Source organism: Macaca fascicularis, chromosome 4, assembly GCF_037993035.2.
Source record: "Macaca fascicularis isolate 582-1 chromosome 4, T2T-MFA8v1.1".
In the NCBI taxonomy this organism is placed as follows: domain Eukaryota; kingdom Metazoa; phylum Chordata; class Mammalia; order Primates; family Cercopithecidae; genus Macaca; species Macaca fascicularis.
The window spans coordinates 22,584,749-22,597,980 of NC_088378.1; the positions used below are offsets into that span (position 1 = coordinate 22,584,749).

Consider the following 13,232-nt stretch of genomic DNA (forward strand, 5'->3'; position numbering starts at 1 on the left):
CCAAGCGAGCTGGAAGTTGGGGGCAATGGGGCTGCAGCCCAAGGAGGAGCGGCGGGGACGAGGGATGCGGAGCTGATGCGCCTGGGACGCGGCAAGCCAGATGTCAGCCCGGGTGCTGGCAGCGGGGAGGACACTGGGCGCGCGGCGACGTCGGGGAGGCGGCCGGGGGAAGACAGGCCGGAGGCGGGAGGGGAGCGGCGGCGAGGTCCCGAGGCGCCGCGGTCGGCCGTGACCCCCACCCCAGCCGGGGCGCTGTCCCGTTCCTTACCGGCAGGGAAGCTGCGGGCTCCGCCGGGGCTATCCCGGCCGCTGGCCTCCGGAGCCAGAAAGCGCCCCCACATCGCGGGCGAGAGGGCCGGGTGGGCCGGGGACGCCCGACTCCTCACGTCCGTCCTCCTGCTTCTTCGGTGGCGGAAACTTGCGCGGAGCCTGGGCCTCGGCGGCACGGGCAGGAGGAAAGGCGGGATGGCTGGTTAACGGCTGTTCAGCTACGGGCCGGGAGCGCAGAGGCCAGATTCGCCGCAGTGGCAGCGGCTGCCATGGCCAAACCGGCTGGGCTGAGGCCCGCGCCGGGGAAGCGGCGACTCAGCGATGACGGCTGTTAGATCCCCGGCTGAGCCCAGGCTCAAAGGCTCCAGGCGAAGTTGCAGCTGCGGGTTCTCTCCGCCCCCACCGCCGGCTGAGCCAGAGCCGGGGCTGGGGCCGCGAGGGGGCGGGGCCTCAGGCGATGACTTCAGGCGTGCGCGGCGCGGCGCAGGGCGGGGACTGCGGCGGGCGGGTCGGTGGGCTCCCCCGACTCCGCTTCTCCTCCTTGGCGGCGACTGGGCTGTCCCGCCCTCCCGCCGCATCCCTCCGTCTCCATCCTCCCGCCCTGCGAGTTGAGTACAGGGCAGCGACTTGGCCTATTTTGCGATACTCTCCCCTCCCTTGGGTAATCCCTCACGCCCTCCCTCCTGGCACCTCTGTAAAGACACGTGGAAGACCTGCCCCTGGCGTCACCACAGCTCGAGATGAAGGGGCCAAACCAGGGAGCGGCTGAGGGGACTTCCAGCCTCTCTTGGAATTAGGATTGGGATTTAAATCCTCATCTGTATTCCTTCGTTTATAGATCACTTTAGGGGCAGAAAAGGGGTGGTTTTCCTTTACTAATGGGGGCGTGGGGGCAACACAGGCACCAGAATATAACACAGGGATGTGCACGGGAAAAGGCCCGGAGGTAATTAGGACCCTAGGGGGAGAGGGGTCGTCATTGTAATCGCACAACGTTTCAGATTAGCAACCAGAAAGTAAAAATGGCACCAAAGTCTGTAAAGGGAGTCCTTTCCTCTTTGCCCCCTACTGGTTCACGTTCTTCCTCTTCTTGGCCGGTTTCCACCCTTCACCTGAACCCTTAGTGCAGGAGGAGACGTCCTAAGGAAGAGCGAAAAGGGACAGCATCGTTTTATTTTTAAATCTTACTTCTCACTGGCAATATGGTGATGCTTCCAACGTTTAGTTACAAACTAGTTCGCGTAATAAATTCTGGGCCAGCACTGTGGTGGGAGGCGGGCTCTGCAGTAGGCCCATCACTCAGAGGTAAGCCAGAACGCAGGTCACTTAACCAGGGAGGCTTTGAGTTCCGCTTTTCCTGTTCTGGAATCTTGCTAACAAAGGCCCCATATTTGCATTTTTCCTTAAAGACACTTTAATTGGGAAAAACTACTTAAAATTCTTGGAAGTTAAATCACATTTGGGTGTGTGTTCTATAACTTACCACATCCGTGTTGTAATTTATCTGATTGGAGTTTTACATTTAGTCTCCCTGTGGTAGACTTCCAATTATTTCTCCAAATCATGTAATGTTGGCCAAGGGTCAGCTGTTTCTGATGATAAAAAGATACAGAAACATGAAAGACGAGTGTGATTGGTTCCTTTTTCTGATTTAAATGTGTATTAGCTTTTTTATCTAACACTTGAGGGGGTAGATTTTTTAAGTCCCAAAAAGAAAATTAGCAGAAGCTATATAGCACTATGTAAAGTATACATTTTTTTTTTCATGCTTTGTAGTTACCACAGTCTCAGGAGCAGAATTTTTGAAATTCATTTGTGATGCAGTTCTAAGAAGTGTATAAAATATTACAGAAATATCTTGGCTTTTGCGAGTTTAAAATACAATTATTATTTCAAAACTGCCAATTTGCTAACTCTAAACAGTATTTAAGGAAAATCGTTTACTCAGGTTTTCTACATCTTTTTATCAATATAAAGGGCATGCTACAACACAAAGAAAGTACAATCGAAGGTGAAAGAATCTAAAATATTTCAATATCTATTACAGAGTAAAAGCAAACAGTAAAAACAAGTTGCTCTTTTGGCACTTGGCATCAAAGATAAAATTTTTGTGTCCCTAGTAATTAAACTTGGGAGGATAGAGGGCTAATGCAATTAAAATTAATTGAAATACTAAGTGGGAATATTATGTAGATAAAGTAACTATCTATTTCTTTTAATCATATGAATTCTGAGTATATACTTAACTAATGCTTCCCCCCACATCCATGATACATGGATGATATGTACATGGGATGATACAGCCATGGTTTTCAGAATGATTAAAATTTATCATAACACAAGTTGGAGAACCTAAGGACTACCTAACCATTACTAAACCCCATGTGGTAAACTGCCTATTTTTGTTTTGTTGTGACAGTGTGTTAGGACTACAAGGAAAATTTTACAAGCAAAGACATTTGTCGTTGAACCTCAATAAACCTCAGTCTTCGCAGTTGTTCTAATGTGCAGAGATAATATAAGTATTGAAAATAGTGACTCTGGCCGGGCGCGGTGGCTCAAGCCTGTAATCCCAGCATTTTGGGAGGCCGAGACGGGCAGATCACGAGGTCAGGAGATCCAGACCATCCTGGTCAACACGGTGAAACCCCGTCTCTACTAAAAAATACAAAAAACTAGCCGGGCGAGGTGGCGGGCGCCTGTAGTCCCAGCTACTAGGGAGGCTGAGGCAGGAGAATGGCGTAAACCCGGGAGGCGGAGCTTGCAGTGAGCTGAGATCCGGCCACTGCACTCCAGCGGGGGCGACAGAGCGAGACTCCGTCTCATAAATAAATAAATAAATAAATAAATAAATAAATAAATAAAATAGTGACTCTGTGTGTGTGTGTATAAGTATAATTGCTCAGATGAAATTAGGATATTTAATGTTTTGGGAGGGGACTTTTAAAGAATATAAACTGGATCACAAAAGAAAATAGTACTAAAAATGCCATATTAAATACTAAACTATATTAAACTGTTTGAAATGTTTCATTTCAGAAAAAGACATTATTGAAAAGTGAAAAATAAATGTTGCATTTATAATTCTTAAATTTGTATGTAAATCTTTGAACTGATTATCTTACTATGATTATCTTACTATCTTATGTGAGCTATCTTATATGTGTTTTTCTGATTCAAATTTGTCAGATTGTGCAAACATCAACTACAGAACTGAAGAGGGATATGACAATGGATAAAAGTGATATTTTAAAATTAGAAGAGCTAGGCGCAGTCACTCATGCCTGTAATCCAGTGCTTTGGGAGACCAAGGCGGGAGAATCCCTTAAGCCCAGGAGTTGGAGGCTGTAGTGAGCTATGATTGTGCCACCACACTCAAGCCTGGGTGACAGAGCAAAATCCTGTCTCTAAAAAATAAATAAAATTAAAAGGAAACCCCATGCATAATATGAGGTAAGCTCAAGAAAACTTTATATTTACAAAAATACAAAATATATAAAATAGCAAAAGAACCAAACAATCTGTAGGAAAAGTAAACCAACCAATAACAATTGAAGTAGTTCCTAAAGAACTATTGCTACTACATAGAAAAAGATTTATGAATGAATTCTAAACGATTCCAAGGACTAGATAATTCTTATATATCAAGTGTGTATCAAGGACCATGCTTTACAACCTCTTCCAGATCACAAAGGTGACAAGTTATCCAATTTTTTATGGATTGTTGTAATCCCAAAAATCATGTATCATTTAAAAAAAACCCAAAAAAAACACTCTTTCTTTTGAAGATGGATTTGAATATCTTAAATGGATCCCTGGCAGGTAGAATTCAAATAGGTGAATGGAAAACAAATAGGTTACTTAACCTGTCTGTGCCTTAGTTCCCTTACCTGCAAATTGGGGATTATAATAACTACCTCACAGGATTGCTGTGGGGTTTAAACGTGTTAATCTTTGTAAAATAGTTAGAACAGTGTGTGTGTACATCCTATATTGGTAATAGAGACAAACATACAATTTAGAAATGTAACTGTGTTATAGCTCACCAAGAAAAAATAACATTCATTGGTATAGGCCAGGTCAGTTGTATATGGTAATTTATATACATGTATCAGAATAAAATAGTGACTGGTATCTTTTCCTGGCCCTTTGGGGTTACTAATTAGTCCAGGAATTATGGTGAAATAGTACACTCTTGACAAATATTTACCAAATTTTTGGGAGCCAGGTTCACAGAAGCCTTCATTCTAGGCTGTGATTTCCTGCCCAGTGCTACCAAAACAAAGGAAGGAAAATTAGGGAGAGGTAGCTAGGTGGTATGGTGAGGCCAAGAGGACAAGGGCACTCATCTTAAGTCCCTGATTCCTGGGAGGTACAGAAAATGAATCTCACCTGTACCTTTGACTCCAGAGTTGGGTTGCAATAACCAATAAGAAAGAAGGTATGATATGAACCACTGAAGCAGTCCTTGGGATAGGAAGTGGGTGTGGGAGGGATAGAATTCCGCCAACAGATAAAGTCTTCCAAAGGACCATCAATGCTTTCAGGAACTGCTTAGGACTGACATCTTTGTCAGTGGAACTTATGGTAACCACCTGGTCATCCTGAGCCTAGGAAAAGAAACAAGATCATTTATAGTGAAATGGGACAGCAACCTGGACAGTGCGTAAGGATACAAAGTCTTCCTTGCCTGCCTTCGTGCTTTTTCAGACACTGGACAGTAAGTAGAAGGAAGTGTGGATTCAAGAAAGCAGATCATGCCTTCACACACAAACCCACACACAGCCTCCTATCTGACCTGCCCTGGTGGAGAAGAGGACTGTTGAAAGCTGAAAATGTTCAAAATGTTAGGGAATTGGATTGAGATGTACTCAGTGGAAAAGGGGATTTTCAACAGCGTACAGTTGGCAGTGTTATTGGGAGAGAAAAAAATTTGAGCATATACTTCCAGTGATTTGAGACTTCTCACTAAACCAGTTACCTATTTTATGTTAAGTAGTTAGTAATACCTCCATTTTACAGACGGGGAAAAAAGACCAAAGAGAAGTTAGGGAAGGTCACACCGGAAGTAAAGAGCTAGAATTCAAATCTGATACATGTAACTCCAAAGCCCATGCCTTTTCCACCATGCTCTTCAACATGCTGTGAAATAAAAACTGGAAGTTTTTTTTCAGATGCCATATGAGAAGGAAATACCTAACTATAGGATTTCTGTATAGTGTTTAGGGTTCAGCTAAGACTGGAAACCATGTGACATTAATCTGCGGTGGTGTATGGTTTTCTTTAGCTGTAACCAGCAGTTTGAGTGTAGGAAGAAAGAAGGCAGATAGATAAATAGGGTTTTGCAGTGTGGGCACTCAAATGGGAAAAAGGGGCAAAGAATGTAAGGATATTGGTGAAAGAATAGATGTAGTGATGGGAAACTGGGTGTAGCCTATCTGGAAAAAGCAGTTAAGACAAAGCTGAAATGTGGAGAGAAGGTCATGGGAATAAAGGAGTGGAACTTTTGCAATTGAAAAGCAAATATAACGAGAGTAAGGGAGTAAAAGTTGGAAAGATACGATGTTAGGGTGGGAGAGGAGGGTGCTGAAGTTTAAGATTGGAGAGATGAGACAGTGGAGGAATTGATCTGTGAGGTGACCTTGGAGTGTGTCTCTCTGATCTCCCTTCAAGAAAGACCTTGATATTCAGCCACGAGGAATGTACTTAGCTGACAGCCTCCAACTTTTAGCACCTGCAGGACCTGCCTCAGCCTTTTTATTTAATTTTTTATTTTTTATTGATACATAATAGAGGTACATATTTTGGGCATATATGTGATAATTTAATACATTCATATAATTTGTAAAGATCAAATCAGTGTTATTGGGATGTCCATCATCTTAAAAATTTTCTTTTCTTTATGCTAGAAACATTCAAATTATTTTCTTCTAGCTATTTTAAAATATAACAATAGATTATTGTAAACCATAGTTGCCCTACTCCGTGCTTTTCCCAGATATCTCCAGCCAGTGACAAATCTCAGCCAAGATAATGGGGCCTGACCATTCTTTCCAATGCAGAGCCCTTCTAATCATCAGTCCTTGTTCTCTAGCTTGCTATTGGGTTGACTGGGAACTTGTCAGATATGCATTGTAGTCTGAGCCTTTCCTTTCCAGTCCTGCTTCCTGTGCCTTTCATCTTTCACGGGTGTTACCTTCCAATAAGCCTCTTACACCCCTAGTTCCATTTTAGCATCGCTTTCCAGAAAAGCCAACTGACACATTCTGTGAGGAAGATGAAGATTGGTGGTTTTGTTTTAAATAGGAAAACAGGAGGTCTACAGAGCATGATGAAAATGTTTCCCAGAGAGGACTGTATACTAAGGATGAGTTACCAAGAAGGCAGCATATAGCAGCATAGACTAAGACTATACAAGAGTATAGATGTCTTATGTTTTGAACAGCAGAGAAAGGTGGAATTGAGAGAACTGGGCCAGGCACAGTGGCTCACGCCTGTAATCTCAGCACTTTGGGAGGCTGAGGCGGGCAGAACACTTGAAGTCAGGAGTTCCAAATCAGCATGGCCAACATGGTGAAACCCCCTCTCTACTAAAAAAATACAAAAATTCGCTGGGCATTGTGGCACATGCCTGTAGTCTCTGCTACTCTGGAGGCTGAGGCATGAGAATTGCTTGAACCCAGGAGGCAGAGGTTGCAGCCAAGATGGCACCACTGCACTCCAGCCTGAGCGACAGTGCAAGACCCAGTCTCCAAAACAGAAAGAAAGACAGACATGACAGGTTCAAGTGGACTCAGAATACCACTTGGGCACATGGAACTCTGGAGGAGAAGGTCCTCAATGCTTCTGACTGGCCTGGGCCAGGGAGCTACCGCCCCCCAGTTAGAAAAGTTTGCCACTATTCAGAGTACTTCCAGGAGCACATAACAAACTTGTGAAATTTACTGAGTTAATTTATGTCAATAGGAGTTTAATTCATTAATTAATAATTAATTAGTTACAACTTCACTACTCAAATAATTTTAAATCATTAAGACAGTTTTCATAGTAGCTTCCTTACTTCTAGGTAGTAGAAGAGAATTCAATTCAATATACTCTGTTTCCGTTGGTAAGGTTTTTTTATTCCAAAGAATTTTCAGCGTATTGCTTACCCAGTGGAAGAATGTAGGGATCTCTGGAACTGTAAATAGAGTTAACATCACTTAAACAATCCCTAGAGGAATCTGAGCTAATTTAAGGAGTGGACCTATTTGCTAAGATTTCAGTGGAGCTCTGGAATTTTAACAAGTTATTATAATAAATTCAGAAAAACAGACAAGTCTAACTACAATTTTCAGGTTTATGGGAGAACCAATTTCTTTATTTTTTTTTTCAGGTCATAAAAATAATACATATAAAAAACAAAAAGATGATTTAGAAATATTATTATTCATCTGGCAATTATTTGTTGAGTACCAAAGTAGGGCAGAAAAATTAAAACCAGACACAAGTGTGAAGGATTGGTTACTTCACTATAACACTTTAAGCTTTTTAATTTTCTATTGTGTAAACAGTATAAAATAGCTATAGGGTAAGGCTTCTTTGTTCCTTTGTTTTTAACACAATGGAGTTACTTTGTACTGCGGTCCTTACAATCTCTCATGTATGGGTCACTCTTAATTATTTTATTTTGTTCAACAGTGTACTGATTGCAGAAGTCTCTTGGCCTGACATAAATTCAAGTTGTAAAATCTAGAACCTGTATTTTTAAAAATAAATAAACTTGGCCGGGCGCGGTGGCTCAAGCCTGTAATCCCAGCACTTTGGGAGGCCGAGATGGGCGGATCACGAGGTCAGGAGATCGAGACCATCCTGGCTAACACGGTGAAACCCCGTCTCTACTAAGAAATACAAAAAAAATAGCCGGGCGAGGTGGCAGCGCCTGTAGTCCCAGCTACTCGGGAGGCTGAGGCAGGAGAATGGCGTGAACCCGGGAGGCGGAGCTTGCAGTGAGCTGAGATCTGGCCACTGCACTCCAGCCTGGGCTACAGAGCAAGACTCCGTCTCAAAAAAATAAATAAATAAATAAATAAACTTTTAAAAGACCACTTGAAAATGGAGTTCAATAATTATGAAATTATTATTGTAAATATATGTTAAATATAAAAGTGGATAAAACAACATTTAAATCAGTATATTTAATCAGTGTTACAAGGAAATTAATAAATATTTTAAGATGACATTTAACTATTTTGCTTATATCTCAAAAGTTTAACATATCAGGTTGTCCCAAATATACTTTTGAAAATATGCGTTAGAAAAAAGGGAAAATCATATTATATTTGGACACATCTAGACTAGACTAAATTAAAATTGGTCCTTTTTTCCTCTACTTTGCGGCATAAACAAGGTATTTCTTAAACAGCCCTAATATTTTGTAGTGTTATTTTGGGGAATCTATTTTTAACATACTACCTAAAACTGAATTCAGAAAAAAATCTTACAGACTTTTTTTTACAAGCAAGACTTACAAGTTTTTAAAAAGCTAGTAGAATAACCAATCTCTACTTTCATCATAGTAATTAACACTAGTTTTTTAATATTCTATGCACCTTGAATCACCAATTACTAAAATGAAAACACAAAGAACCACCTGAATATCAAATACATGCATTATTACAAGTGCTTACAGAGAACATGAGATGAATTGCTGATGAACAAAGCATCTAAAATTAACTTATACTCCTCATGCATATGCTGTGGATGATGACAAAAGAAATTCTGAAAAGATATATATATATATATAAAAGATACATGAATCTATATCCTCTAATTGAGACATTATACAAATCTTTATAATAATTAGTCTTTATATTAATTAATTAGGTACTTTTTTCCATTACAGTAATCTCCTAATGAAGTTATGGAGCAAACTTTAGCCTTAGCAAAGTTGGGCAAGTTATTTATACTGTGAAAGATAGCTGAAGGATAACTGTTTTCAACTGAGACCAAAAGACATAGTAGTTAGCATTTATTTTCATAATCTTAAAAAGGCATAAAATGTCGGTAGGAGGCAGTAGTTATAGTGACACTAAGGGAGGTGGTAGATTGGGAGCATTTGATCGGCACTCCAGGAGAATAGAGAGAAAAGGCAATATCAAGAGAATTCGTCACTACAGTTGCCTGGATGCTGTTGCCTTCTTTGCTCACCCTTGAAGGTCAGTCTGGTTCTGGCCCAGGCCCAAGATCTAAGTTTCAGATCATGGCAGGCTTAGGAGAACAGTGCAGACTGGAACATCTAATCCCACCCCAGCTTGCCCTAAGATGGCCCCTGAATTTGTTCAGCTCCTGGGCCTGCTGCCGTCCTAACTTGCCTGAAACTGTTTTCCAGAAAATTAGAGCAGAAACGAGCAATGCCACGTTAGCTTCAGTTTTGATTTTGGGTGTTACCACATAATTTTTTTAAAAAAAGAATTTTCATCTTCCCCACATACCAACTTTTAGAACAGACGGCTTAAAATGTCTTAGAGGAAATGAGTTGTAATCAGCAGATGAGAGTGTGTCTCCATGTTTTCGTGACACAGGTAGCTATCACACCTTAAGTACCTACCTGCTACATGTGAACTGGCACCAGGCATTGTAGTTTTTCTGTTGCATTTTCATCCAGAGGGTTATGATGGGCTTCGTTAAAATGATTTGGTACACGTGTGGGCATTTGCCCGCAAGTATAACCTCTGTGAAGAGGTAAATTTTATAGGCTTCAAGGTGGCTTTCTGCTGAGGTGGCTGCCAGCCTCCCTGGAGAAGGTGTCAGCTGAAGACGTCAAGTAAGGGCCACAGTGAAGCTCATATGCCTTGATCTCTTTTCAGATCCTGGCAAAAGGCCAGCTGAGGAGTAGTGCTGCAGTCAGGAGCTCGGGGAGTTGGCGGATTGCCCAGATAAGGGGCCGTACTGTCATTTACAACGCAATGGCTTTTATAGATTTCTAGTAACCCATACTCCTACTTATTTGAACCCTGTGATTTCTGGGAGAAAAAGCCAGATAACTTTCCCATTGGAATAAAACCAAAACAAACACTGTAATTAGGTTCACAGGATCTATACTGAACGTCTTTTCAAAGTATTTCGTACTTATTTCAGTCAATATCCTTTGCATGATGGTGTGTCCATAACGCACATGCCTCAGGAGTCTTAAGATGCTCCTTGTTCCTCTAGACACCTTTGAGGATGCCCTCATTCCAACATGCCTAGAGTCGTGTAATGTCTGTAACTGCCTCATTAACTCCCACCCTGAGTTCTCTGAATCTGGTTTTCTCAAATATGATAAGGAGACTGTCACTTAATGTGAGAGGTGTCAGAATTGTCTTTCTTTCTTTTTTTTTTTTGAGACGCAGTCTCGCACCGTCACCCCGACTGGAGTACAATGGCGTGATCTCAGCTCACTGCAACCTTGGCCTCCTGGGTTCAAGCAATTCTCCTGCTTCAGCCTCCCCAGTAGCTGGGATTACAAGTGTCCGCCACCATGCCCAGGTAATTTTTTGTATTTTTAGTAGAGATAGGGTTTCACTATGTTGGCCAGGCTGGTCTCGAACTCCTGACCTCATTATCTGCCCACCTTGGCCTCCCAAAGTGCTGGGATTACAGGTGTGAGCCACCGCGCCCGGCCAAGGTGTCAGAATTTTCAAAGGAAAAATGTAATATTGATAAACTGAGTAAAATATGATTACCATATAATGTCATCTTAAGATGTTCTTGTAGCTTAAAACTTGTATAAACAAAATTGGTATTTATACATGTGTCCTGTTAATGCACACAAGAGTAGATTGGAACCTATATCCAGAGTATTTTTTCTTGTGCCTTGAAAAACCAACTTAAAATAAGGTATTTCAAAATTTGGTTTCTAAATACATTTCAATAAAGTTTGTTATTATTCTTTTTCTTTTAAAATTACATTTTTATAAATAATAAAATTTTAACTGTACTCCAGTTAACTATTAATAAATATCCAGAATCCTTAAGGTTTATTTTAATTAAAATGTTTAGGTCTAATGCATTAGTAAATTGAAATCTGGATACAGGAATTGCCTAAGATCTTTACTTTGTTTTACAAAACAATAAAAAAAAAGTAATACCAACTCTATAACATCTAAATCTCTAATAATGTATATGTAATATATTATTAGTGGTAATGTTATTTTTTGAGTTTAAGAGTATATTTAGTTTTATAGAACAATAAAATATTTTTGTATAGAATATTCAGGGAAAAAATAGAGAAGGAAGACAATTATTAAGTCGGAGAGAAACTAGGATCTGTCTATAATGACTGTATTAAAGAATAGTACTAAAGCCACCTCATAAACCAATGACGTTGTATCACGAAATGACTTTAAAGTTGATGGAGCTGCAGCAAATAAGTTCAAAGCAAGGGGTGCCAGCACCAGAGACTTGGGTTTCAATACAGCTCTGCTCCCTGCTGGCTTATCATTGGGATCAAATAGGATTGTTGCAGCACTATCTCATGAAGCTATCGTGAGGAATAAATAGGATCATGTTGGAAAAGTGCTTCACAAGTTTTAGGTAATCTAATCTTGCTAAGAAAAGGGGCAAATAATTCACACAAAAAAACTAGAGTGATGGTAAAACGTATTATTGCATGCTAAGTGAGCACTGTGCCAAGAATTTCACATGCAACTTCCCATTTCATCTTCATAACAATGTGATAAAGAATAGTATGCATTGGCCAGGCACAGTAGCTCACGCCTATAATCCCAACACCTTGGAAGGCTGAGGTAGGCAGATCACTTGAAGTCAGGAGTTCGAGACCAGCCTGGCCAACATGATGAAACGCCATCTCTACTAAAAATACAAAAATTATCTGGGCATGGTGGCACACGCCTGTAATCCCAGCTACTCTAGAGGCTGAGGCAGGAGGATTGCTTGAGCCCGGGAGGCGGATGTAGTGAGCCAAGAGTGCACCACTGCACTCCAGGCTGAGTGACAGTACAGAAACCCTGTCTCAAAAGAAAAAAAAAAAAAATTAGTATGAATTATTATTATCTCCATTTCATAAATGAGGCAACTGAGTCATACAGAGGCCCCAGGAGACATGGTTAGTTAGTGGCAGAGCAGGAATTCAAAGACAGTTCCACCTGACTCTAGAATCTGAGCACTTTAATATTAGCTATAGTATATTAAAAAGTTTGACTTCATTGGTAATTAAAGATTTAACAATTAAAACATATGGACATGGGAGTGTAAAGGAATGATAAACGTCAAATTCCAGTTGTCTCTGTAGAGGGAGGGAGGAAGGCATTGGAATGGATTTGGGAAAGTGGTGCACAGTGGCTTCAGTTATATGTAGTATTTTATTTTATAAAATGTAATGAAAATGTGGAAATTTGTTCGTATCTGACAAACCAGGACCAGGGGTTATATATTTTTTTCTGCCTACTTTTTTGTATGCTTAAAACAATTCATGGTAAAAAAAAATTAAAGCAGTGAACTAAAGTTATCCCATTTCATTTATATAAAGATTAAATAATTAAGAAAATAATTTTGGTGAAGGTTTGGAGAAACTGATATTCTCATACACTTCTAATAATATACATTGGACCAACTCTTTTGGAAAGCAACTTGGCAATATGTGCCATAGAAACAATCTTGCTCTTCGGTTCAGTAAGTTTCCTTTTGGGACATTATCCTAAGGGAAAAAATCAAAATGTACGTGTACATACAGAAACACACACACTGGAAAAACTATAAGCATGAAAATGTCAACTGCAATGTTGTTTATAATGGTGGAATATGATAAACAATCTAAAATTTTAACAATAGAAAAGTAGTCAATATTTTGCAGCCTTTAAAGAAATATTTATGATGACTACGTAGCAATTTGAGTAATGATTGTGATGCAACATTAATTGAAAAAAGGATATGAAATTGCATATCCACTAGGATTAAATCAATGAAAAAATAATCATAGA

General features: G+C 40.5%; 1 protein-coding gene across 17 annotated transcripts in view; it reads right to left on the reverse strand.

Annotated features, from left to right (window-relative positions):
• CEP85L (centrosomal protein 85L) overlaps nucleotides 1-13,232 on the reverse strand; it is a 234,927-nt gene that overhangs the window by 176,572 nt on the left and 45,123 nt on the right. For 6 of the 17 annotated variants that reach the window (XM_045391622.3, XM_045391624.3, XM_045391621.3 and 3 more), the window contains 2 exons: nucleotides 4,663-4,880; nucleotides 1,754-1,862 (listed from right to left, as the gene is read on the reverse strand). In XM_045391622.3, coding sequence (XP_045247557.2) covers nucleotides 1,754-1,835 — 82 coding nt within the window. In that variant the 5' untranslated portion in view covers nucleotides 1,836-1,862; nucleotides 4,663-4,880. Of the gene's footprint in view, nucleotides 1-268; nucleotides 682-1,753; nucleotides 1,863-4,662; nucleotides 4,881-13,232 lie in introns of those variants that run through there. The other 11 variants (XM_065543254.2, XM_074036939.1, XM_074036940.1 and 8 more) reach the window with 3 other exon arrangements.